Source organism: Aphelocoma coerulescens, chromosome 12 (genome assembly GCF_041296385.1).
Source record: "Aphelocoma coerulescens isolate FSJ_1873_10779 chromosome 12, UR_Acoe_1.0, whole genome shotgun sequence".
Taxonomy (NCBI): Eukaryota; Metazoa; Chordata; class Aves; order Passeriformes; family Corvidae; genus Aphelocoma; species Aphelocoma coerulescens.
Genome location: NC_091026.1, coordinates 12,153,969 through 12,181,170, shown reverse-complemented (window position 1 = coordinate 12,181,170; position 27,202 = coordinate 12,153,969). Strand labels below are relative to the sequence as shown.

Here is a 27,202-nt window from a genome sequence, read left to right as displayed (position 1 = left end):
GGCACTGCAGCACGGCAGATCCTGGCACAAGGGGATGGAGGCAGTGGTACACGTAGTCATGGGACACAGGTGGTGTGATCTTCAGCACTTTACTCCTTTCAAGAGAGCTGGAGAGCTGCAGGGTGGCCGTACCTCTGCTGTGCCCTCACCCCTTTCCTTCCCATTCCCTTCAGCAGCTCCTGGAGTCAGGCTGTTACGAACACTTTTGGCACTTCAGGGAGATAGGGATTATTTTAAGAGCTCAGATGAGGAAAGCTGGCAGGCTGGTCCCAGGCCAGGGCCAGGTGGGAGTCTCAGGTTTCCTAGCGTGTATTTTCAGGGGCTTAGCAGGGTCTGTGGGATCCCCTCCCATAGCCAGGGAAAGCACTCCCTCCCTATCCCCATCCTGGCTGAGGAGGGAATTTGGGCTTTGGCTGGCAGGAGAAGGCTCCTGCTCCAGAGGGGTGTGAAACAGAACTTGCATTCTAAACACTACAGTGCTGCTCCTCTGCCCACAGTCTAGCCCTGGGGAAGAGCACGGGTTTATCACTGACTGTCCTGTGACATCCCAGCAAGGCCACAGGACATCCTGGCAAGGGGCTACTCCTGGGGTTTGTTACTATGACAGCCCAAGACAAACTGACAAACACCAAGACAGAACAGACAGACTGATCCAGCTGCTGTCCCCCAGTGCTGAAGCACTGACGTAGGACTGGCTCCAGTACTGGTCACCTGAAATTGCAGCCCAGAGCCCTTGTTGCTAATGAAATACAGATTTAATCCACCATAGCTGAGGCACTCCCAGCCCAGCCTTTCATAATTTGGAAATGTCACTTGCTGTAAGGCTGAGGCTTCAGGCTAACAAACACTGTGACAGCTCGAGACAGGTGATAGTAATGCCCATAGACCATTAGCAGAGGTAGAAATATTGACCTTTAAATCCTCCAAACACAGCTAAAGCTAAGAACTCACCTGAACCAGAGGATTTTCAGAAATTATTATAGAGGGCTGGCAGTGCTGGTGACAGGGAGTTGTTCTGGAACAGTAACATCTTCCAGGTGCTGAGGCAGAGGTGTGACTTCCTTAAAACATTAAAGTTTCTTTCCATGTACTGATGTTCCTCTCCCAGTGCAGCAGCCAGAGGCACAGCTTGCCTTTGGGCACCCAGTGAGCTCCCAACACAGTTTGAGTTAAGGATCAGACTGGGCTCAAGACTTTCATCCTGTCAGGGAAAACCCGAAGTGCCAGAGCTGGTGTTACTCTGTTCATCCAAGCCTGCACAGAAGTCTGAAAGGAGCTCAAAATGCCTCCCCCTCTTCACACTTCTACACCTCTAACCCTTGCATTTACGGTGTTCAGAATCAGTCTCTTTTAGGTATAAACCTCCAGGATGCTGCATGTCTGCATGGCCACTCCTTACAGCAAATACTCGCTGACATCTTACCATGAAACAGAGCTGAAATCAAAGTTTCCTTATTTGTGCACAGACTAAGCTTATCAGTAGCCTCACACACTCCTCCTGCACCACCAGCATCTGCCTGAGCCTTCTTCACTCCCATCATGAGGACAGCAGGTGTTGAGCTGAGAACAAGAAAGGTTTAATGATGTGGCTTACCATTCACCTGCCAAAGGAAAACTCATGAGTATGTGGAGATGGGAGTTCAACAGCTTTTTCCCTTGGTGGAGCGTTCTGGCAATAGGAGACTTCAGTGAGAAAAATGGGACCCAGAGGCAGACCCAAAGTGTAAGACTCATCCTAGCCCTAGGGCTGATGGAGCCTTTGGGCAGTTCACTGGGCCCTAGTGGCCTTGTTGCTGCAGAGGCAAGACAAGTCCATCCTTAGGCATGCGAGATTTACCTCCATCCACCCTCTCTGGATAGAACCACTGGCAAAAGATGAAGAGTGTTGCTATGCAACTTGGTACAGGAAAGAGAAATGCACTTTTCTAAGCTTTGTGATAAAAGACAATTGGTGTTTTTAATCCTTCATTTCTTGACACTTTTACGTTAAATACAACTTATTTTGCTTCTGTCATTCCAACTACTTTGTGCAGAACCCACTGAATTGCTGCAGGCCTGCATTAGCTCAGAAAACTTCAGCCCAAGAACTGCTCCTGCCTGGTTTGTGAGAGTCATGGACAAGGAGCAGTACTTCACATGTGGCCTGGACTCCTCCACCCAACCTGCATGGAACAGCATACAGAGCTGCCCGACACCAGTCATGCCTTATGACATCTGGGCCTTTGGAGTGGCAGAACTCATGAGAGCAATACACACAGCTTCTGCACCACCACTGACCTACAAGCCGTTGCTGAGCACATCATCCCTGCAAGTCACAGCACGCAGCACACAGACAGCCCTGGCAGGGCTCTGAGCCCCAAGGCCCAGCACAGACTCACCATGCAGAAGTGCACGGGCAGGAAACGCCACTCCCTTTGTCATCTGGCTCGTTCTGGAGCTCCCCAAAGTGAGATACCAGCTGGTCCTGCTCTGATTTTAGTCTGCACTGCCCCAGGAGGGGTGTCCTTGAGCCCACCAAACTTCTGCATCGCTGGATGGACGTGGTGAGGAGTGGGGCAGGGTATCAGATCACACCACCACTTCTGGGAACAACCTTGGCTTTGGGAGAGCAGGAGACCTCAGACAGCTGCGCTGGATTCACTTTACTGCTGGCCTCTCCCTGCCTCCCTGGCAGCAGGCCTGTCAGCCTGCAGTAGATTCACAGTCTCCACAGCAACTATTTATAGCGGGAAATTCACAGCTCTACTGAGATGGAAACAGAGAAGTCCTCCCCCTCTGCTCTGCCTTCCCCAGACCCAGAAACCATGGGGCTGCCTGACTCTTCCCCCTGCTCGCAGCAGCGTGTCAGCAGGACTTGCTCCTGCGGCACCATCTTCTGCCTGGCACAGCCATCCCTGTTCCCAGACCAATCCCTGTGCCACACTGCCAGACCTGAGGCACCTCAGCCTGTCCAGCTGTGCCTGCATACAGTCAAACACCATCACAGCACAGTGCTGGTGGCCACAGAGCCCACGCTTCCCCTGTTCCTTTCTCCTGGAGAGCAAGCGCAGCAGCATCCTCCCCACAGCCCTGGGGGGACCCGAGCATCCCAGCAACCCCATGCAACAGTGGGAAGAAAAAGGCCACACACAGTAAGAATCACATTTTTTTTTCCCCCGCTGCCACATGCTGCAGCCTCACGCCGGAGCTGGGCATGGCCTGGCCTCCCCCTCGATGGGGCCCTGGGCTCGAACAGCTCAGGTTTCCTGGCTGAGGCTGCAGAGACCGGGCCCCAGCCCTGCAGCAAAGGGTTAACCCTGCCTGCAGTAGCTCTGCTGCAGCTCCAGGCTGCCAAACCCAGGCCAGGGCCTCCCAGAGCGGTTCTCCCCCTGCCTGTGCCCCTCTGCTCTCACCTGCCTTCCCTGCACTAAAAATACCAAGGGAGGGGGCAGAGGCTGCGCCAGGCCGGGTGCTGAGCCCTGCGGGGCAGCGTGAGGGGGACAAGGGGTTTGCGACCCTTTAAAGGGCAACAAGAACACACAGTACAGAGAGGAGGGACTAAAAGAGGGGGAGAAGCAGACTCTGTACAAAACTCTGCCAGTAAAGGAAGGGGAGGGAAGAAAAGAGGATAGATGGGCCAGGAGCCAGCTTTCTGTCTGGGAAGAACTGTGAAATTCATTTAAGTTATTTTGGTAAATTAGGAACACTGGCTTCTGCCTCGTACTGGTGGACAAGTGACCAACAGTGACAACAGTGTACCTTCAGCAATCCCAACCCACAGTGAGAGACCACAGCCAGAGCTGCCACACACCGTGTGCTCCCAGTGCCAGCCCAACACGAGTGTCTGTGGAGGGAGGCTGCCTCCTCCCGTGGTCAGGGATGGTATTTGAGCTCTGGAAACTGCAGAGGGATGCAGGTGGAATGTGGCACAAGGTTATCTTGAAGAAACACAGCCTAGGGAGGAGGGAAAAGCCTTGCTCCTTGCACAGCTTCCAGGTCCTGGTGCTTAAGAGTACACAGTTTCCACTAAGGAAGAAAAAGAGGCAAATACATTCTGGGTAATTGCATCATCATGCAATACAAGCATGACACAGAGGTTGTATATTAAAATTTATTGAATTATTGTGTAAGAATTCTCTTTATTAAAATCATTTGGACTCTAAACTGATTATTTACAGACAAAACCTCTTATATCACCAATAGATTCCTACATCTCAGAACAGTATCTACAAACAGTTATTACACTATGTAACAAAATTCAATTTTTTTTCAAGCTTTTTATATTAATTATTAATTCCATCTTGAGAAAGACAGTACCTTGGGTGCTCTGAGCAGAACCTAAGGTGTGGCAGGGCTTTATTGCAGGTCAGACCATACCGTAACAGACAGAGAGACACCAAGTCACAAGGCTGGGAGAGGGCACAGTCACCAGGACAGAGGACCAGGAAAAAGACTACAAGAGCAAATGCCGTGGGTGTTCTGGAAACCAAAATAATCATCCCCACAAGAAAGGCACAAAAAAAAAAAAAAGCAGCATCTTGCTGCAACCAGGGCACACCCTGAAAAATAAACAGCATTCCACTGAGGCAGCAGCATCCAAGAACCCTCTATTTTCATTTAAAAAAATCAGCCATCATTTCTACCACAAAAAAAGCTTTCAGGTACAGCCTAAATTTGCCACCAGACAGAGGAAAGCAAGAGCTCTCACATCTACATCACGTGGGCGCCAGCTGTGCTTCATCGTGCCAACAGGAGAGACATTCAAATACACTAACGGAGATTTATTGTAATACTGATCAGTTCTCAGCCTTTCACCCAGACCACGGCAGAGGCAAGTCCCTCCCTCTGACCGCAGCACTAAATAAAGCTGAGTGCCTGCCACTCGGGAACATCAGAGTCCTGGGAGTCCCACCGGAGCAGTGACATCCCCTCGCTCTGCCTGTGTCCCACAGAAGGGGACCGGCCGCAGTGGCAGGGCTCTCTCTGCTGGTGCCCTCAGAACTTGCTATCTGCAAGCAAACAGGAACATCCAGACAGGATTCTCTGTCCTTGACAAGGAACGTCCAGCTGGTCATGGAATCAGGCAGAGACTGGAAAAAACTTGCAAGGATCGCGAGGAATAAATAAATAAGTTTTCCCTGCAATAGGGATTTCATAATAAAACCTGTTTTGTGCAAATTTAAATGCAACAGAACCCTGTCATAGAAACGGACTTTGCCACAGAAGAGGGGCACAGACAGAGAGAAGAGGGGCCATGCCTAAACACCCAAGTTGATCCCAGTGAGGGCCTTCAGTGCGTGTCCATGGGAGGAGGATGCTGGTATCTACAACACCGAGGACAGACGGATGGGAGGAGTTGGACCCTACCAGCCTTCCACCCTCACTGCACTGGCACTGGGCAGTGTGTCCTGTCCAGCCATGCAAGGACAAGCAGATGATGTTAAGTAAGTCAATCACCCATGTTTAACTCTATTTGTAAGTCTTAATTATTGCTCTAATAAAAGCAGACTTTTACAGATACACTCAGAGAAAGCAGATAATTTCCAACATCCAGGAACACTACTGGGAAGCAAGGAGGATGTGGGTACCAGTGGGAGGTGAAATGAGAATTAAGCCTCAAGCCACCCTGTTCTGGGAAAGTGCAGAGATAATTCTGCAAAAATAGGGGCAGACACTGCCAGTCTGCAGAGCCAGAAATCCAGCAGAGATTCTGTGGCTTCCGGCAGACACTCAGCAAGTTGGAGAGGCCACAAACTAGGCCTTGTTTCCTAGGGCAGAAAGTCCATCCACCAACACACAACAGGACAACACTACTCCACTACTACACCTGCTTCAAACCAAGGAATCTCCTCCCGCAGTCCCTAAAGAAATGGGCTTTACTAACATGCATTGTATTGGCTTTTTCCCATCTAGCAGTCCTTTCCTCCACCCAGCTTTTTGTGGGGACCAATTTAATCAGATTTAGTCAAGACAAAGGTTTCAGAGATGCTAAGTTCCCATAAGTTTTGTGGAAATGGGTGGTCAGGCAGGAGTGTGACCCTAACTGGTCCTCACCCAAAGAAAGGCACAAACTCTGCAGCCCTATTTTTGCCTGGCAGCAGCCAGCTGGCCACCCTGCTGCTCCGTACAGCAGGATAGGAGCAGAAGGTGGCATAGGCATGTTGCTCATACTCTGGGCACACCATGTACCTGGGGATACTGCTATACTGCTGGAGAGGGGGTAACAGGACAGCCAGCTTTGTAGGAAGAGAGGCCAGCATTAGCCTGTTGTTGCATTGCTCCAAGAACAATTTTGCAACTGCAGAGCTCTCACACAAAGCCACAGGGCTGATGGAGCAGGCCTGGAATTACTTCTGTATGCAATGTAAGAGAGGTAGGGACGTGATCCTGCTCTGTTCTAGCTCTGCTACCTCCTGGCCCACACAATCACCACCTCAGAGTAGTGACAGAGGAGTCAGACCCATCTACCTGCCCCAGGCACACAGATAGCAGCAAGGGAAAAGGGAATGAGTGGGCACCCTTATAAACTGGCTCCTAGAAGGGCAGAGGACTATTCACAAAGTGGAGGATCTAAGGAGGGAGCAGTGAGGAGCTGCCCAGTGACAGCTGCCAACTAACTGTGCTTGTGCCTGCTCCAGCCTCTCCTCCATGCACAAATCATTCCTTTTTGCAGGACACCCGACCCTCCTTGGGAACATCATGGTTGTGCTTCACAGCTCCTTTGAGTTCACAGCTCACCAAATAACCCTTCTATGTGCCACAACAGGAGAGTGTGAGCAGTAGAGCTGAGAGTTAGGTGTAAGGCAAGCCTAAGAGAAGAGCACACAGAGAACCTGGGACTGAGCTGCGGGGAAAGGCGAGCTGCTGGTACGACAATGGAGACACCTACGAGTTATCCCTGCAGACAAAGCAGTGGAGAAAACCGCTCCAGTGCTGACAGACGTTTGTCAGTAGAAGTGCACAGAGATACTTCTCCAAGAAAAGCTTTGTCTCAAAGCCACAAATTTAAACATTCTCCTTTAGCATTTAAATACATTAACTTTCTCAGGGTATTTACAAGTCCAGTTCAGAGCAGCAGAACAGCTGGATACTGGAGGAAGGGGGAGTGGCACAAGGCATTTGTTGTGCTTTTCCAAAGAGCAGGGCAACATCTGACCACAAGAAACCAGGAAGACAGATCCGAGCTGGGTCAGTGAAGACTGAAGTGAGCCAGGCAGCAACTCTCACACACTGAATTTGTCCTGAGGGAAAGGGTGAGGGGGTGCTGTTCATTTACAGTGGGCCCCGTGACAAGCACCCATGCTGGTGAGCACATTCCAGCCAAGCAGGTGCCACACACGAGCTGTCAGAGACCAGAGCACTGGAGAGCAAGAGACCTTCACCATCGGATACTCTCCTTTCTACATCCAACATCTGGGACCAGCAGGGACATTGCTGCAAGGAGTTCTCAGGAGTGCTTGCTAGCTGGGGACAGAGGTTAGCACAGCGGTCAACCCAGGAAAAGCTTCCTGATCCCCAAGGAAGTGAGTGGTTGCAGCAGGCAGTGTCCCAGCACTGGAAAGGGCATCCGTGTAAGGCTGAGGACTCCACAGACACAGTGCTTGGTGTTGTCACCTGGCTCTTCAATAACATGGTTTGGAAACTTGGCACATTCACAATAACATCTGTAGGAAGGACCTGTGCGGCCCCTCAGCCGTCTGCCAGGGAAAAACCAAAGTTTGTCCTTTACTGTTTTGTTTCATTTTGCTTTTAAAAAGAAAAAAAAAAACCTGTAAAAAAATATTCTCTGAGATGCAAGGACGCTTGTACTTTGTACTGCCTTGGCCATCCCCTTGCTCATGTCACCTGCAGGTTCCTTGGAGTCTGGTTCCAATGGCAGCAGGACACCCTGTTTATCAGCTAGGATGAGCACTGTCCCTGTTCAGCCAGGGGAGAGCAGTCGGTCTGTGCCTGTCACAAATCTGTGACTTTATTCTCCACAGCTGCTGCAATCTGTTGCAGTCTATATCCGAGCTGCATCTTCTGTGCCGTTGGGTCTTCTTCCAAGGCAGTAATGATCTGCAACAAGACAGAGCTCACTGGCAGCCTTTCTCCAGCACACAACACCCAACCAGCTCAACTCCACGCATCATGGAGAACCTCAAGCTGGAATTCAGTGTGCCCTAGTCTAGAGTGGGTATGTAGTAATAATCTCAAATTAACCACAAAAGAAGTATTCTAGATTCATTGTAGTAACTTACAGACTTCAGAGGGCAAAAAGAATGCTAAACTTCTCACCTGGAAATTAAGTCTTTAGAAAATTAATCTGAACTAAATGCATGTCTTTAAGTAAATTATTTGGATGTTGGAGTAAAAATGAAGAAGCGTACATGAAATCCCAACAGCCTTCAAGTTAGAGATAAGTTCTTTTTGCTGATCTCCTCCCTTGCTCTTTGGTAAGAATAAAGCAAACTCATGACATGAGTGATGCATGGCAATGAAACAAGACACAGTGTTTGAATAGTCTGGCTGCTCTTAATTGTTAATTTCAGCATTTTTTTTGTTTGGGTGGTAGCAGGAGAAAGGCATATTCATACCTGCTGGAAACACACACTCACCTGGTCGTAGTACTTATTGATGTATTTGTACAATTCATGTAGAGCCACCAGGGAATTGAGGTCACCTGAGTAATTCTGTTTATAAGAGATGAAATTAGACAAAACTGTGAGACACCTAGCAATTGTCCTGTCAAATTCTGTGTCCTCACAACTCGTTAGGAAAGCAACAGGAAAGAGAATTCACCAACAATGCCTAGCAAAGGAAAAATCACATGTATTTCTTGCTCTGAATCCTTGACTAACCCCTCTTCTCTCCAGTGCTGCCTGGGCAGACCCTCACTCTCCCTGTGGTGCAAAGCAGCCACTGGGCACAGTGTGTCTGAGCAGAACTGCACACTCAGCTGGAATATCTCATCTTTGCATTAATAACTCTCTCCTGGATACACAGGTGAGAGGCCAGGTGACTTCTGAAATACTTTTATTTACCCGTGATAGCTCAGCCAGGGCAGAGTTCATCTCCTGGTCGCTAGCAGAGATGGTCTGACGAATGTCTGAGTAGTACCTAGACAGGGGTACACAGGCAATTAGTGCATGGTCCCTCCTCCTCACTGCTGAAACTACAAGTCCTCACATTCATCACTTACCTTTCCACCATCTGTTTGTAGCGAGGAATGTCCCGGGCATAAAGCAGCTTATTGATTGGAGAGTCCTTGAACATCCAAAACCAGAACTGGTTATGAGAAGCTCCTTTACTGTGCTTTGGACTAACCTCAGCAGGTAAAGCAATCACTGCTATTTTCTGCCATTTATTCAGGATCAGGAATTTTTTGTCCTCTGCATGAAGAGGCACTTCAAATAGCAGGCTCTCTTCTGGTAATGCAGTCTGAGGTACCCTGTGATGTGCTGATGAAAGGACCCCTGGGATCCCTAGTCCAGCTTTCTCCTTGGAGCTGGGTGATCACCAGTATGAAATCACACCGGCTATGGCTTTGCACAGCTGCTGTTTGATGTGCTCCAGAGATCCACCCATCCCATCTCTGGTGACCTGTGCAGGACTGTTCCACCTTCAGCACAGGGTGAGCAGTGATGGTGGAAAGTCTTTCTAATGGCCAACCTGAATGTCCCAAGTTGCATCCTGTGACTCCCACTGTCTGCCACAGCCAACTAAAGTTTAGCTCTGTCCCCCAAGTAGCTGCAAGCTGTAAATAAAGAGCACTCCTCAACAACTTCCTGTTGCTAAACAAAATCTGGTCCTCCCTCCTCTCTTCCCAGGACTCCCCATTACTCTCCAGTTGCACATGGAAGCCAGGGGGAGCCTGGCCTGCTGTCCCCATGGTGCTGTGTAAACACTATTGCCTTCCTAAAGCAGCACTGCTCAACTCTCTGTGCCAACCATGCTCCCTTCTCCCTCTGTACTCACCCGCCCTAACTTATGGTCAGCTATTGTGCAGGAGTCCATGAAGGTCTGAGCAATGACCAGCAGCACAGCGTCCACATTATCCGACGTCTGCACATCAAAAACAAACTGAGGGTTCTTGATGATGTTGATCCAGAACCGCAGGGGGAGGCTGTAGAGAGGACAGAAGTGCAACAGGGCATCAGCAAAGGTAGCAGCTACAGTGCTGAAAGATATTCTCCATGGTACTGCATCTCTCTGCTTTGGCCTCCCAGCAAAACCAGCTCTTCACCCTATGCTCTGCTGCCCTGCACTTGCATTTTGCTCCTCCTCAGTAGGCAGAAGTGGCTGTCACTTTACAAGCTCTAAGCAAGTCAGCAGTGCCTCCTCCAGGGCCCTCAGGAACACTCTACCTGTTTGTCTTCCAGATATGGATGGTCTCAGGGTCTGTGATCCCATAGTGTATGGCCTGCTCATCCAACAGGTCAAAGAAGTATTTGACTGCCAGAGGGACAGGGCGGTTGGTACTGAGGATCACCTGGAACAAGTCATCCACAAACTTCTGCAGAGTACCCTGTGGATAATCAAGCCGGACAGAGTCAGCACAGTAAGAGGAGAGTAGAGAGCCCAGGCCTCACAGATAGAAGATCACCCTCTTCTGCCCAGTGACAGCCACTCACCCATCCAAGGGTACTCCACCCCCAATGAAGGGAGCAGCAGGTAAGGAGAAAGGAGACCCCTGTGGTTTGTGGAACAGAGGCCAGGGAGAAACTCATGAGCAAAGCAAAATGTAAAGGAGACTCAAACATACTCAAAGCCACTGCAGGTAAAGGGTATTGCTTCATCTTCACACACACCCCTGCAATCTGCCAGGGGATGTGAAGGAAGACAAGATCCCAAGCACAACACAATCTGTGCACTTCTTCTCACCTTCATTGAGAGCAGGCGTGTCAGATAGATCTCTGGGATTGCCTTGGCCCGCTCCCGATCTCTTAAGCTCCCACGCCGATGCTTGGGAAGCTCTGGCTCTTCTGTTGGTTTTACCAGGTGCCAAAGTTTGATCCCACCTTCATCTGCATCCTCCAGCATTGGTGTTTCTAAACCAAGCAATTGTTTACAGACAAGTGTTGGTTCTCTCACAGTAGACCTTGGCCAGGTGAGCCCCAAGGAAGCAAGATTTCCCAGTATAACAGAAACACAAATGGGAAGGAATCTCTGGAGGCCTCTAACCAGCCTTCTTCATAGTACAGCCATCACCAGCAGTACAGCAGGTTGCCTTTGTCCACCCAAAACCTTCAAGGTCTTGGAAACTTCCCCTGACAGAGATCCCCCATCACCCCAGTGGTCTGTTTCAGGGCTGAACCACCCTTTTGCTGAAGAAGTTTTGGTCCATATCCAATTTGAATCTCTTAAACTGCAGCCTGTGGCTATTGTCCCTCATGTCACAGGAGTATCCATGGAGTTGTTCACTCTGCCAGGCAGTAAGGAAACTGCCTGGCATCCCATCACACCCCTCAGGCCATGCTCAGCACCTGAGGGTATTAAGATTTCTGCAAGTTGCAGACTGCACTCAGCCCTAGAGTCAGACAACCGTGCTTGTTCTGCATTTTCACACCCAGCCTAGCTTTCCTCTGCTCCCACACTTTTGCTTTTCTCTGACCTTACTTGACCAAGCTTTCACATTTCCTGACAATCCTGAGGGTCCGAAGCATGTGTCAGCCTTCTATATCAGCACTAAGCTGGGGCTATGGCAAGAGACTTGTCCCACTAACTGGCCAGTAATTTTATGAGAACAAGACATCAAACTCACTTTCTCCTGGGATGTAATCCTGATTTTCCCTGTGGATGTGCTTGGTCAGGCGTGGGACCAGTGCTACTGTTGCTCCATCAGGCACCTGCACACAAGCAAAACAACAGTCGAAACAAACGGCATGTTTCTCATCAGCACAATAGGCAAGTGCTCATAGACCAAAACAGGCTGTACCATCACTAGAAATAGAGACAGAAACAGGGATTTTGAGGCACCATCACCATCTTTCCTGAGGGTGAGAAAATCTTGTCTGTACCAATTAAAAAAGAGATGTACAAAGTACAGTGAAGATAATACTCAGGGACTGAGGTAATTTACATCTAGAAAATGTTGCAGCATGGTACTGACATATTGGTGCAAGGTAATTTAAAAAATCCCTCTTTCCATTCTTAGAAGGTACTTTGCAGCTCAGTGCGTCATCACCTGCTAACTGATCTGGCCTGGAACAGGAAGAGATCCAGCACATCACCTTCACTGCAGTATGAAGTTGTGCCTATCCTTGCAAGCCCTACACATGTCCACATCTCAGGTATGGGATAAGGACAAGGCTGTGCTTGCTGAAGTCAGACTGTGGCGACAGCACTGACTTAATTTGAATATGCTCTGCAAGAAAGGTCCAACCTTTTGACAGTAGTCCACCAGGAGCCAGAACCACAAACAGAGCATGACAATGTGTAGAAGGATGAGAGGAGAGACAAGGCAATGGCAGACTGGGTTCTGACCTTGTAATGCTGAAGAGTGTTCAGACGCTTCCAAGTTCCTTGAACAACAGACGTCACATCCTCATCGGACAATATCAGATGACCTGCCAGCCCTGATCTCCACTCTACAGCCATTGAAACACAGAAAATTAAAGGATTAACTGCTAATTTGAGGCCTCATCTGCTTCAGCCTGGCTGACCTCCTTACACACCCCCTGGTCCTCATCAACTTTTACCTGTGCTATTTCACAGACAATATAACCTGAGCAAGTGCCTGTAATGATGCTGAGTCCTGCAGTCACAGGACAGACCCCTCTGAGCACAGGGACAGGTGGCCTCATGGCCTCCCAGGTTCCACCTGTCATGTTTCTACAATTTCTGTTATATTGTGACTCTTCAAGCAGGTGGTTCAAACCACAAATATGCACCCATGGTTCTTATCAGCTACTATTTCCTCAGTACCTTCTCATCTCTAAATGTCACCACTATTCATCAACAGCTAAAGAATTAAGAAGATGGAAAACTGTTTTCTCTCCCAATGTAAGTTCTATCATTAATTAACTGCCATGGGCAAAATCTTCCCTGACATATATTATTGAGAGGCTGCCATTGACTTCACTGCCAGGGAGCACCAGTCTCTGCCCACAGCATCTTTGCACTGCACTCAAATCCCCCTTCCCTCCTACACATCTTCCATACTTTTTTCCATATTCACTTACCCAAGCCATTGCTGTGGTCTGACTCTGGCAAAGAACACCACAAAATGAAAGAGGCTGAACACAACTGCTTCTTTCCCCCCCCCGCCTCTTTCTGTTACAGCCTCTCCTCTGCTGTGTCCAGCCAGAATACGAGACCCTTGGTCAGTGATTCTGCACACTCAGCAGAGAATGACAAATGTCACACGTGCCAGGTTGCTGTGCACAGACAGCAAACCACCATTCCTTCACTTCCTCACTGAGTTTTGTCACCAAAGAGCTCTGCTCACCGAGGTCCAGGGTGTCTGGGTCTGGCCGGTGACAGTATGGCGTCCCTTTATAGATCTGATCTAGGATTTTCTCCTTCACCTGCGTTATGGTGTCACAGTCCAGCACTTTCGCAGAAATCCCTAGAGAGTCTTCTGCCCCTCCTGCACCAACTCCAGCTTGTGTCAAAGCATTTAAGGTCTGGGGAAGAAAAGGTCACAGTTGCTCAGCTGATAAGATTACATCTGACACATTTACACCTTTGATGGTTGGCATTCAGGCAAGTTAACAGCTAGTCCTTTCACTGGGAGATTCAGAAAACAAAACATCACAGATGTTAAACACCTCAGTCTTGTTTCTTAGCCTTGTGTCAAGAGCTGGAAGCCAGTTCAACAGCACTGGGGAGGAGCTTCGATGTGCCATCAGCACAGCACACACCAGATGACTGTGGTGAAGGCTCCTATCAGCCTGGGGCAAAAGCACCTGATTTAGCAGAGCTCTTCATCATCTATGGACTTGTGCTGCTGGAACAAACCTGGCTCCCAGGAGACAGTGGCAGGATGCTGCACTTGTGCCTCGGTTATGGGAGCGGAGACATTCCGCCCTGTCGTACCAGAGAGGACAGAAGATTTGGTGCTTACCAGAGTGCGGTACTCCAGGTCCTCTCTCAGAAGGCGGTTGTCATTCAGGGTATATTTGGCTTTCCCTGTCACCCAGTCAACTGGCCCTTTGTCCACCTGGTGCTTGATTCCTCGAAACAGCATGTAAAGGGGCTCCCCAACAGAATCCTGGCATGGAAAAGAAGGACAGAAATTCAGCTTGCTCCTCCCAGCAGAACCCCAGGCTTGGGAACACGGATATCAAGCAGGACTGAGGATACCCCAGCTAAGCCACAGTAGGCAAAGATAGAGCCTGTGCCAACAGCTCCTGCTCCATGCACAGGAAAAGTGCATCATCCAGCTACCAGGGAGATGCACGTGACCAAGGCATTGTTCTGCCTCTGTGTCACTAATCTGAGAGACTCCTTGACCCCCACCAGCCCTCCAGAAAAGGAATTAGACCAGCACCTGTCCTTCCACGCACAGACCAGCCTGTGGCCTTTGTGTTTCAAGATAAAGGAGCTACACTGAGGCCTCAATGACCTAGTGACATCCTGGAAACAACGAGTGGTATTAATGCTGATTGAAGCATCCTTGTTCCCAGTGAACAGCCCAGCTCTCATTCCTCACCCTGAGGAATACAGGGGGACCCTGGCACTATGTCAGCTACGAGTGAGGCACAAAGCAAAGCTGTGCCTGTCTCCCCTCTTTTGGCCCCTCTACATCACAATGGGACAAAGAGCTCACCCTCACAAATGTGTACAGGCAGATGGACATCCAGTTGGTTAACAGCTTCTCTACCACGGTTTCTGTCCTGAAAGAGAGCATCAGATTGTCACAGGAATGTGGTGCAGAACAGGGGGAGATTTGGAGGTAAAGATCACTCCCTTTGAGAGAAAAGCAGACTAAATCATGATACAGAATGGAGAGGAAAAAAAAGCCTTTTGAGACCAGCAAGGTTAATGCTTTTGACACCACTTACTGGAAGCACTTGTCAGCCTGAAGGAGGCACCAAATTACAGAATTGGAGAGACAAGAAGCAGGGAACAGTGGAAAGCCTCTGGTAGGTCTCAGACATGGGAAATGTGTTCAGATCAGAAGGATGGACCAGATAGGAGGCTATTGGGGATCTAAACATGGAAGATATCTCAGTTTAGCTTCCAAACATGGCATGGCTGCGAACCCAGGGACCTCTAAATAGCAAAGCGGGATTAGAAGACTTGGGGGAGCCTTTCAGAGCTTGCCAGCCAGGCAGAAAGGCTCTGTCCCCTCAGGTAGCTGCCAGTAGCACCATGGCTGGCTCACTCACCTCCGCAACATCAGCTTGGGGTTCTTGGCCACATACTGCTCCACAAGGTCGTTCAGGAGTGTTTTGAGGATGTCAGTGAAGTACTCCAGCTTCCCATGGAGTGACACCGTGAGCAGTGATGCCACATAGGCCCGGTCTCTCGGAGAGAAAGTGCGCTGGATCTCCAGAGTGTGGATGAACTGGTGGGGAGAGAGATAAGCCAGTGTGTGAATCTGCTGAAAACAAAGCAGTCACAGCTTCTGGCTCTTGGAAGAAGTGGTGCAGGCAACTATTAAAGAATGAACCTTAACAGACACTGCCCACTTCCTGCTGCCACTGCCATGGCTCTGGCCCCCACAGCAGGCTGCCAGAGAGAGAGGGACATTACCTTGGTGAGGAAGAGCTTGCTGTTGAGGAGGTTGGAGAGCTGGACCAAGCCCTGCTCCACTGTTTGCCGCCGGCACTCAGGGATGTCAAGGTCCCTTTGCAGTGGTGACTCACGGTGGCCCGGAAAGAAAATACGTTCTGCGTACGACTTGTAGTCCAGGAAGGGGATCCCTGTGCCCACAAGGTCACTTGTGAGGTCCATCATCTCAGTCATCAGGTCTGAGGGAAAAGAAAATGCCCATGAGGATGACACAACTGACATGACCTCGACTGATGGTCCTGAGCATGAGGTAAGTGGAGGAACCAGGGCCAGCACCATGAGACTGAGAAAGAGGAAGGATGTTTCCTGTCAGGAAGAGGCATATTGGGGTCTCATTGCTAGAACACTTAAAACTAGAATAGGCAGCAGGAGAAACAGCATGAGGAAAGTTCCAATCAGGAGCTGGTTTCCAATTTTATAAAGAGGAAGCCGCTATTCAGCACACATCTGTGGTTACAGGCATTACCTACAGCAAAACCAGAGTATTAGAGACCTGCTCCTCACTCCTTCACACATTAGCTGGGGACTACAGTCTCAGTCACCTGCACGGTTTCAGAGCCCCAGGTCTCCTACAGCTGTAAAGAGCTGAAGTACAAGGTTTGAAAGCCCAGAACATGGGCTGCAATTCAACTGGCCCTACACAAAGACTGGGCTAGTAGCTGTCCCTGAGATCCCTCCAAGTGTTCTGTCTTGACTTTAGCTCTTCATCTGAGTCTGGAGGATGAAGTGGAGAATGAGAGAGGTCTGTATAGATCACTGTGCTCTGAACTGAGAATTAAAAAGGGAAGAATTTGTCTCTCTGTTCCTATGCATTGGCACAGGATAAATTATTGCCTGCTCTGAGCTATGCAGACAAGTACAGAGGAATGGGAAGAGAGGTAGGGATGAGGGTTTCTCCAAGCTTCCTTGAAGCTGCAAGAACCCAGGAGCTCAGTGACTGACCTGTGAATTCCTTTTTGCATCTGTCCCGAACACTCGTTTCCAGATTTTCCAGCTGGATTTGAACTTTCTTGTAATCCCTCAGAGCCTGTTTGCTCTTCCTCCTGCAATGAGAAGCAAAATTGTTCCTGGTGGCACTAGCCCAGGGACTGTCCTTGCCAACTGTTGTGTTGCTGCCAAAGACTCCAGGGCAGTTGGTGTTGAGGCGACTTCTACAGAGCAGAATCTTTGCAGGATACAAAACAGTGTTCCATAAACTAGATGTGTCTCTTGAAGCACCCATTAGATTCTGAATGAACCACAGTGCAGGCTATGACTAGTAGTGCAACATGCCTCCCACATCCAGCACCGCCAGGGGCTCAGAATTTGGCACAAAATAAAGAAAACTGTAACCTTGTTTAGGCCTAAGATGTACACGCTTGGTCACATCCACTGAAAAACATTGTGAGGAACTTAAAGGCCTCATACAATGCCAGAACTTTTTACCTGTATATGAAGACGATGACCAGAACAATCAGTGCCACAAAGGATGCACCAACACCCAAACCAATCTGTGCCTCCAGAGGGAAGGTGAGCTGGCTTTCGGTGTCATACTGCACTCGGCCCAGGAGGAAGTTCAGGTTTCCCATCTGAACCTGTAAGAAGAAAGTATTTGTCGTGATGATTCCATTCCTCTGTGCAGGAATGAAATACAAAGCCACGGGGCTTCTCTAGAATGGGCACAGGGAGCACAGAGCTCCCCAGAAGAGCTGTCCCACAGCACAAGGAACACAGCTCTACTGTTTACTTTCACGCAACTGTAGCCTTTAAGAGTAGAAGTTGAGAACAAGACCAGTTCCTTGCCACCCCCATTACTTCCCCCATCCCTCAGCAGGGCTTATACCTTTCCTAACTTCACATTCCACTCCCACTTCTTGCACATGCTTCAAGAAATGACAGGATTTCTGGCAGTGCTGCTGATTACCCACCGTGAACTCTGGGAGCAGGTCCGTGCCCTCCCGCTTGGTGCGGTGCCGCGGAGCCGGCTGCTCCGACGGGGGCTCACAGTAGAGGTGATTCCTTGTTAGTGTCTTCACCACACAGATTCCTTCCCCAATCATAGCCATAACTTCATCCTTGGAAATAGCCAGATCTAGATTTTCCCCCTGAAATAGATTTGGACAGCACATGAGATCAGGGAAAAAACAACTATGTATTGCCATGGCTTCAGAGAAGATAGAGGAGACGAATACCATGGGATGAAAGCAGCCTTTTTTCTTCTCTGATTAGGTTCACATCTGAACTGGCTGCAGGAGCTAATTTTGCAAGCTAAAAAATTCAATTGCATATGATTTAGATTTAGCTTTAGGACCTGTAGCACACTGCAGAAGTACAGTTATAAATAGCCTGTCCTCTTAAGGCTCTTCAGCCAAAGCACAGCTAAGCTCAGCTCTTCACTCTGTATATTTAAAAAGGTAGTCTTGTGTCAGTTAACCTGCACACTCAGGTGAGTCAATCAGTGCCTTTCAAAGGTGTAACATATCTGTGCTATTTCCCTTATCTGCTTTAATTTTGGGGGATTAAGACTTTTTCTTTTTTTTAATAATACCATGCTGACTGATGTTAATTACATTTTTATGCTTTAATGCTTTCTAAGCCCAGAACTCTGTCAGGGTATCCCAACAGGCTGGCAGATCAACCTCCTTGTCTTTTAAAGTTCTCTTCCAGTTGTCTCAAACTTCCCTACATCTCCAAAATGCATTCAATCCCAATGACAGTGGTCTAGACATTTCTAGGCTCTTACATCCTCACAGTTTTTACTCATACGTAAAAGGAGAGCATGTGGAGAATCTGCACCTACGGTGGCAGCCGTTACTTTCTTTAAGAGTACTGGACTGAAAAGTACCTTTCCATACAAAAGAAATACCTCAGAGATTTTTTTTCTTGCATGTACTGTAAAAATATGAGCCACTGTGCTCTTCTGTATCATCTTTAATGAGTGATTTTTCCTGCCTTCACTTAGCAACAGGGCTTCCCTAATGGCAGGATTCTTTTACTCCTAAGTTACTTCTAGAGGAAACTGAAGTAGTTATGAGAGAGTCAGCAGCTGAGAATAGGAGGTAGGGATAATGCAGTACTAATATCTCACATACAAATAGTTTATTAGGATCAAAAAAAGCCCAAAACAAACCACAAAACTTTCCAGAAGCCCTATGAAGCCCCTAACAATGTTTTATGGACTTAAGAGGCTTTTGTGATGCCCTCTTTTCCCTCCTCATATGTACCATTTCTCACAGGCCAAAGCAGATGTGCTGTGACAGGTCAAATGCTTTAAAAACCTTGGATACTGCATGACAACAATTTAAAACTTCATACAAGGAACATTAATTCCAGCTGTTTTTTGTCGTACCTCTACAGAGATGACACTTCCTGGCTTGTGACGATATGGTTTGGCAGGGTCCTCAGCATTCAATGGTTTTAGGATGGGATTGACTTCATAAGAGAAGGGCATGGGATGCAGTGAGTTGAAATCAAAGCTCAGATTATCCAGAATAAATTCCAGCTTGATACGGACACTCCTCAACAGCAGGTTAATGGCTGGAGTTTTGCATAGGATCAGGTAGGAAGAGTTAACAAGACATGGTTCTTCAAACTAAGTGAAAAAGGCAAAAAAAAAAGTGTCAGTAATGGAACACCAAAGCTTCTCCTGCAGCTTGGCAATACTTCCCACCCCGAGCAATCTGGGGCCAGTCTGCATTCTTCTCGCCTGGAGAAATGCCAGAAGAACTCTGCTTAACTGTAGAGGGGAAAAATCCAAGATCTGAGGAATTCCCCATGTTCCTCTAAAGGAAAGCTTTCATAGCACTGGTTTTTTTGGAAGGTCTCAGCAGTGGGAATCAGCTCTGACATTCCCCTGGCAGCAAATTCTGGAGAGAGACCAGCTTTAGCTTTCCCTGTTCTGAGAGAATAGGACCAAATACCTTCAATGCAAGGCTGTTTTCCCAGTCTGAATGCTCCTGTGAAAGTGTTCCCATGCCTGGTTGGATATCTTTTATACAATTGGTGAAAGTATTACAGTATTTTTTTTTTCTGCCTTATAGCCACAAATCTTTCCTAAGAACATTGATAAAACCAGCTGTTATTGATGTATGTGCATCAGGAGCACATTTATGTACAGGAAGCCCTTCGTCATTTGCACTAATAATGCAAATCCTTCTTGTAGATGGGCTGCCAAACCACCCTCTACCTCTGCAAATTCTGCTGCATGCTCTGTGACTTTGGTGACCACACCAATACCTCTGTAATGACCCATCTCAGCAAACTGGCAGTAGGCAAGTAGAAAATGGTAGTGGCACTGATAATTTCACTGCCTGGTTTTGTATCTCAGAGTGAAAGATATCCCAGGAACTGTAGGGATGGACTGAAATATGCAAAAGGAAGAATCTGAAGCACAGACACATTGAGCCACACAAGCTCTCTGGCTCAGATGTAGATTCCTTTATCTCCACACTGCTGCCTTGCTATTTTTGTCCCACATCACAATCCTGCACATCTGTAGGCAGAGGCAGACCTAGCCCATGGAAATGTTTGTGAAAGTGCTTAACCTCTCAGTCTGACAGAGAACACTTAGTGCTTAACCTCTCAGTCTGGCAGAGAACACTTAGTGCTTAACCTCTCAGTCTGGCAGAGAACACTTCCATGGGCCAAGACTGTTGGTACAATCCAAGCAGATAACAGCAAGTGGTGGGAGGAAAAAAGCCCTAGGGACAAAAAGTCCACTTCTTCAGAGGTGGAATATCAACCCTTGTGCACCCACATCCCCATTGAGTGCTGTGCTACCTGGTGGATGCTGCACAGAGAATCCTCAGGACACTCAGAGTCTGGGATGATCCTGCGCCATCGCCCCGCTCCTCGGCGCCGGCGTTCAGATGGAGAAACTGTAACTCGGATCTTTGGTTTCTGTACAACATCCAAGTTGTATCCATGAACTCTGAGCACTCTCCCTCCACTGAAAGACAAAAGCAGCTGATCTGACCCACTTGTTATTCACTAGCTCCATTTTGTCCATGCTCCCATCCTTCTGTTTATGCTCATTCTTACAAATGCAGCTTTACCCCAAAGTACCACTCAGAGAGATACCATTGGTGCTGCAGCCCCAGAACACTGCCCCAGGGAAGGGACACTCATTCTTTCTACCTGAGGAAGCTTTTAGGTGGCTCTGCAAAAGTGATGTTGGGATCCAGAGTATATCTGAAGAGGGATCCTTCCAATTTCCGCTCTTGGTCCCCATATTTGATGGTGACTGGGAGTTCTGTGGACACATTGCTGGGACTCGTCTGGCATGCCAGCTGATCCTCTGTCATCTCAGAGAGGCTTGGAGAGACAAGGAAGATCAAGGGATTAACACAGCCCCTGCAGAGACAGATTTTATACTACTGTGCCTTTCTCTTTGCAGAGAGTCTGCAAACCTCTTCTGCTGTTTTCCTGAATCTCATGCTGAAAGCTCTTGTGCCTTATCTGTGCAAGCAATAATAGCTGGGCAGCTGTCAGGAGCAGCACATGGACAAAAAGGAGGTACAGTCACTGTCCAGAAGGGACTGGACACATGCTACCAAGGCATGTGCACCTTCTCACCACCAGTGAGGTGAGGCAGGTGTATGTGTCCCAGGGTGCAAGAGAACAAGCAGCTCTGGGGATTAGGCTGCAGGAGCCAACTCCAGCTCCCCACCAGCAAAAGCATAGTGTCAGGATGGGTTACAGTCCTGTCAAGGGACAAGCAGAACAGAGGTGTGCAGCACTGCTCACACCCAGGGAAGGTGGGCCGGAATCTAAGATGGTTGAGGTTGCTGCCATGACCCTCAAGGGGAAGATCCCCTGGAACACAGAGGAAAGCAAAGCTCCAGCCGCTCCAGGCAGCCTGGGACACCCTGGGAGGCTCTGGGAAGGACTCAGGACAGTGCACAGCCAGCACATTGGCAAGTTCTGATCTTACATTTGACAAGGGAGGTCTCCAAGCAGGACACTGATCTCATTAGGATGCCCAGTCAGCAGCTTTGAGCCCAGAAGGGTGAGGCAGGTTCCTCCTGCTTTGGGGCCCTGAGTCGGAACAATGGATTTCAGCTCTGGATTCTAGAAGAGGGAGGGGGGAAAAAAAGAAAAAAAGGGAAGTGAGTGACAAGGAACTCAAAAGACAACACAAGGGAAGAAAACAGCAGAATGTGTTCAGTGTCCTCCAGTGCTCTGAAAATAGAAGATCGAAATCATAAGCAGGCCTCAGCTATGCTCCAGCAGCTACTTTACAGGGCAGAGGAGGGATCAGTCACACCAGCAAGGAACTGGGGACCTTTCCACAGACTGCCAAAGGCATATGGATGCTGCAAACAGCAGAGCTGTGAGCCTCATACACAAACCTGAGGATTAACAGTCCAAAGGGATTGTTCAGATCAGTAATTGGATTAGTAACTTAGGTTAGAAAAAACAAGGTAGCAAATAAATTGTCTGTTTGCCTCACAGATGAGGAGATTAACAGCAGGGAGCCCTAAGAATTTGTGTTGAGACCTGTGCTGTAATAAAAAAGAACTTAGTACTACTGAGGGGCTACAGCAAAATTTAAAGAAACCAGGCAGAGTGACACAAGTAAGTCACTGCTGACAAACAAAAAGCAAGAGCCATGAAGTGAGAAGGAGGGAGACTACAGGATAAAAAGCAAACATGTATACCATTACTAGTCTCTAAATAGCATGCTGGTGATAGCCAAGAGAAGAGCAACAAGCATAATCTAGTATATAAAATGGTTCTATCAAGCCAAAAATGGAAGAGCTTAAGACTTTTCAGGATCTTTTTCCCCTTCCCATGGGAAAGGGAGACATGCAACTAGATACATAATTTGTAAATTGCACAGAAAGGAAGAAAAAGGAGCAATTGTATTTAAAAGTTACTTAAATACTATCCCATAGTTGCTGGGTTTAAGATACCAAAAAGTTATCAGAAACATGTTTAAAAGTGACAGGAAACATTTCTCCACACAATGCATGGGAATTTTGGACTTGCTGCCACCAGCTGCTGAAGTTCAGAAGATAAAAGCATAGTCAAGCAATTTGCATATTAACAAAAGGAAAGTCACAAGTCTCAGTAAGATGTTAAGCCATCAATAAAAAAAAATCTTCAAATTGGAAATATAGGGGAAAAAGACAGGGTATCTTTAAGTATTTAGCAGTTACCATTGTCAAAAAATAAATAAAATCACTAGTCTACAGGATCTTTTGTATTACCCAGTACAGCTGTTCTTATAATCTAAAGGGGGGTGAGGGAGGAACAAAACAAAACAAAACAAATCCCACCACACCACACAATATAAGCAGCAGAAACATCGGATAAAAATACCAGCAACAAGTGCCTCGTAGAGTCCTATAGGTTCATGCAATAAGCAGCCATTTAGCAGAGATACTGGGAAAACAGGGGAGATATTAAAGTTGTGTTACCTGGTAGGTGAAAACATGCCCAGAAACTCCACGACCTCCTCCAGGCACTTCCACCACGATATGTCCAAACTTCTCTGTCCAGCTCCCGCCAGTGACGCACACGATGCTGCAGGACAATCCAAGAACAGAGTCACTCCAGGGGAGAGCAGGGGAGCTGTATCCACCACACCATGTCCTAAAAACATCTAGCAACCACAGCTCCTTTCTTCCAGCCTTATCTTGTCATGCTCAGAATACACAACCTAACACTGAGAAACACCTCTAAAAAAGCTGGGTTAGGTGCAGCAGGAAAAAGCAGGGACCAGTTCCAAACAGGCCCATCCTATCTAAGATTATTTTTTCTGGGACAGACAAGAGGAAGCCCACTGTGTCAGAGACGAACAGAGTCCAGGAACTCTTCTATTGTCCAGAGATGATCAAAATCAGTCACATTTGGAGGGACCTCAGGCCAGCAGTGGTCAATCCACACATTAGTGCTGTGTCTGATGCAGAAGACTCAAGACCTGGATTTAGCTGTCACTGGTCTTCAGCCAGTGGCCTCTGCAACCAGCCAGATCCCCTGATCTGCACCAACCATTCTTCCCAGCCCTTTTTCCAGATGTAATTTGATATGGGAGATGCTGACAAGGTGAAAAGTCAAACTGTACTTAAAACAGAGCAGCAAGGAATCCCATGTTACAGCACTGATTTGCTAACAGAAAACCTACTCTGCAGGAGACTTCCCAGCCTTCCTGCATAGCAGAAGATTAATTTTGTCTGGGCCTTGCTCAGAAGCAGGTTCACAGCTATATCCCCTCAACTAAAGAGGCTCAGGAATTTGAACTTAGGCAGTGCAGTCCAAGCCAAGACCCTGTGATGCCAGGTGATTTACAGATACAGAACACAGACAGTGCTAACCCCAGAAAGATTATGCTCTAATTCTAGAATGAAAACAGAAAGCAGATGGAGTCAGACAAACAAATCGCACAGACAGGACAACACTGCTCAACACAGCAGGCCATTCCCAGCAGGATCTTACCTGGCTCCTAGAGGGAAAGGTGCTACAACTACTGCTACCATGGAATGGAAAAACATGTTTGTGATAGCTCCGATAAGAGGTTACTCACAATTGCTCTCCTCTTCTCCTGCAGGTTGTTTGGCTCCTCTTCCTCCCTTGTCCAAAGCTCCCACCCACCTGCCCTGCCACAGGCCAACTACACAAATATCCCTTTCTCCTTGCTTCCTAACTATCCCCCATTCATACCTCTTAAATCCTAACTACTGCTTTGTTATTTTGTTCTGCCCTGGCCAGACACACCAGCTGCACAATTCTCTATCACTGAGATGAGCTGGATTCAGCAGAACAGGTCTTTCTGCTTATCATCCTTCTCCTTGCCACTACTTTTACAAGCACTGTGTGACCTGTCGGGCACTCCTGGCCATCAGAAGAGTGGCATTGGGCCCACCAGGACACCCTCATCTGTGCCTCACTGAGAGGATCTTTTGAGTTTGTTCCTGGAGGGAAATCTCACTAGCAAGTGAAGACTGACAGTCTAGGGGGTGTGCCTCCAACCAAGTGTTCCCATGCTCACCCTGTGTTAACATGGTCAGGCTACTTCCCTATCAGTGACACTTGCACAAGCCATGTCCTTTGCTTTATTGAAATCTCCCTGTGGCTGAGAGAGACGCCCATGAAACTGCTGGGTTCTGAGCCCTCAACTCCCTGACCTGACTGTGGGCTCTGTGGGGGCAGTGTGGCTGGAATATGGCATCACTGTTCAGCTGTCGCCTTGTACACAACCTTATCTCTCTAGGGTCACTGCCTGAGCCAACTGCTCACACAGTGACCTTGCTCAGGGGAATGGGCAGGGCTCAACACCTACAGCAAAGGCAAAGACATCTCAGGCTGGGTCAGCAGCCAAGGGAAAAGCCAGCACCTGCCTCTGGGAGGAGGTTTCACAGATACTCTACCTGCTAGAGATCTCATACTCTTGAGCATCTACGGCACAGGGAATTCCTGCAACAGTGACAGTTTCTGCAATGTCTTGATGTTTCTGCCCGAGGTTTGAGCCAGTGATGGTGATTCTAGTGCCACCTTCCACTGGTCCAGACAGGGGGTACACCTGCAAAGACACCCGCGCATGTGTAAATGTCACAGTACCTCAGACCTCCAGTCTGGTGACTGATCTACAGCACAGGGCCCTTCAACTGCCCCCGTGCAAACTCTGCCTGCTCAGGTCACTGCTGTTGACTCCTTTTACTGGCTTGGACTAGTCCCAGGATGCAGCCTCATCAGAAGAAAGGCCATAAAGAACACCACAGTTGGAGCCTTCTTTCCCATACCTCGCTGTTGCCAGCAGTCCCCACCCAGAGGTGAAAATCCACTTAGAAGGCAGACTGCCCTGCTCTGCCTTCCCATCAACATGCTGACCACTCCACAGGGCATTTCTGCTGAAGAGTGGGAATGCACAAGCCAATACATGTTACTAGTACTGAAGCAGCAAGCACCATTCCCCCTCAGCATCAGGACAACAATGAATTGCATGCTGCACAAACGTCAAAGCTCTGTCCCTGAGCAGCATCCAAGGTAAACTAAGACAAGATGCAGCACATGGATGTTGTGTGCCACTGAAGGGAGGACAAGCTGACAGCAAAAGGGACACATGGCTACAGACACTTGTCATGTGGCAGTTAGCAAGAAACATTTAAAATAAACAGACAAAAATAATTAATCCCAGTAACCTGTCATGCCTTTCCCATCGTTGCTGTGCTGTTATCATTAGGTTTTACCCTCCTTTGCCCCAGGCTTAGTTGGGCCAACCTGTTTCAGGGTCTGGCTCAGGACAGTTGGAAGATCCATCCTGTAGACCCTTTCCCAGCTCCTGAATTATTCTGGTGTGCCAGTTTCAGCTGAGTTACAAATGAATCGTTCCCCACTGTTCTCTACCAGCAAACTGTCCAGCACAACAGTCTAGAATCCTCACAACACAGAGGGACCCCCACTGAACTTCCTCTTCAGAAGGTCAATAAATTATTGAGCTGCACTGTTTGCACTCTGAGTTCATAGCCCTTTGATTTCCAGTGCAGAACAGAGCCCTCCTTGCCCTGTGTGCAGTACACCAGTGAGCAAATTACTCACAGAGTGAATGAGAGGTGCTGGACATAAGTCTTCAATTTCTTCCTTGCAAGAACCCCTGAAGATACAGCTGGGGTTGTCACCTCCACACCACACACAGTTGTACTTTGAGTCAGCTGTTTGGCAGCGGCTACAGTCAGTGTGTCCCACAGAGCAGTTGTAAAAAGTCACTGCAAAGGAGAAAAATTCAGAGGTATCTGCAAGCATCCCCATGGGGCACAGCATAACCCAGCAACCCGGCATCTTTTACAGACCCCACTCCTCCTCCTGCCTCTGTGATAAGCGTCAGAAGTGAAGCTCTGTTTTCCTCAGTTTTCCCATGATAGGACTACCATGGGTACAAAAAGCCTCATTTGAGGATTTCTCAATTCCCTTCCACCTCATCTGCTGTGTTTTTACTGGGAAGGTGTTGCACTCCTACCATGAAGATCTGCAGCACTGTCCACTCGAAGGTGTCGTCGCCTCTGTACAAACACCACAGCGTTGAACTCGAGTTGAGGTGCTGTGTAACTGTACTGCAAAGACAAAGATCATCAAGCGTAATTAACAAAGGCAAAAACAAACCAGCTGAATAGGCAAGAAGCATCAGCATCCATACTGAATAGTGCATGACACATACAGCCTACACGGAGCTTCCATGCATGTAGGCAAGGCAGTGTTAGTTGGGGCAGTGGCAGCACATGCTTGTCCTCACCAGTTCACAGTCACAATTCGGCTCTAGAAAGAGTGGCAGGTTTTGGTTCACTAAGATGAACGCTGAAAACCAAGTGTGTGCTCACAACAATACTTGTCTAACTTCCTAACTGCATTCCTAAGTGGCCAATTCCTATCTGCAAGCCACCTGCTCAGAAAGCTGCTCAAGCTGGCATTTATGTAATTTCAGTAGAGCTGAAGATGTAGGATCACAATTGGTCTGCAGGGCTCATGTGCACAAGAGTCTGTGTTGTTCTTCTCCCTTAGCTATATGAGTTTGTGAACTAAAAATAAC

General features: G+C 48.2%; 1 protein-coding gene across 4 annotated transcripts in view; it reads right to left on the bottom strand.

The window, feature by feature from the left end:
• Positions 1-4,081: 4,081 nt before the first annotated feature.
• The window catches only part of PLXNB1 (plexin B1), a 77,946-nt gene continuing 54,825 nt past the window's right edge, over positions 4,082-27,202 (bottom strand). For 3 of the 4 annotated variants that reach the window (XM_069027623.1, XM_069027624.1, XM_069027625.1), the window contains 25 exons: positions 26,636-26,729; positions 26,218-26,384; positions 25,050-25,201; positions 23,100-23,205; positions 21,611-21,747; positions 20,815-20,991; positions 20,458-20,626; positions 19,028-19,270; positions 17,607-17,783; positions 17,125-17,273; positions 16,642-16,742; positions 15,661-15,878; positions 15,294-15,472; positions 14,732-14,798; positions 14,027-14,173; positions 13,409-13,586; positions 12,445-12,548; positions 11,723-11,807; positions 10,843-11,009; positions 10,326-10,486; positions 9,937-10,084; positions 9,161-9,225; positions 9,003-9,078; positions 8,577-8,651; positions 4,082-8,037 (listed from right to left, as the gene is read on the bottom strand). In XM_069027623.1, coding sequence (XP_068883724.1) covers positions 7,933-8,037; positions 8,577-8,651; positions 9,003-9,078; positions 9,161-9,225; positions 9,937-10,084; positions 10,326-10,486; positions 10,843-11,009; positions 11,723-11,807; positions 12,445-12,548; positions 13,409-13,586; positions 14,027-14,173; positions 14,732-14,798; positions 15,294-15,472; positions 15,661-15,878; positions 16,642-16,742; positions 17,125-17,273; positions 17,607-17,783; positions 19,028-19,270; positions 20,458-20,626; positions 20,815-20,991; positions 21,611-21,747; positions 23,100-23,205; positions 25,050-25,201; positions 26,218-26,384; positions 26,636-26,729 — 3,447 coding nt within the window. In that variant the 3' untranslated portion in view covers positions 4,082-7,932. The remainder of the gene's footprint in view (positions 8,038-8,576; positions 8,652-9,002; positions 9,079-9,160; positions 9,226-9,936; positions 10,085-10,325; positions 10,487-10,842; positions 11,010-11,722; positions 11,808-12,444; positions 12,549-13,408; positions 13,587-14,026; positions 14,174-14,731; positions 14,799-15,293; positions 15,473-15,660; positions 15,879-16,641; positions 16,743-17,124; positions 17,274-17,606; positions 17,784-19,027; positions 19,271-20,457; positions 20,627-20,814; positions 20,992-21,610; positions 21,748-23,099; positions 23,206-25,049; positions 25,202-26,217; positions 26,385-26,635; positions 26,730-27,202) is intronic. The other variant, XR_011154629.1, reaches the window with a different exon arrangement.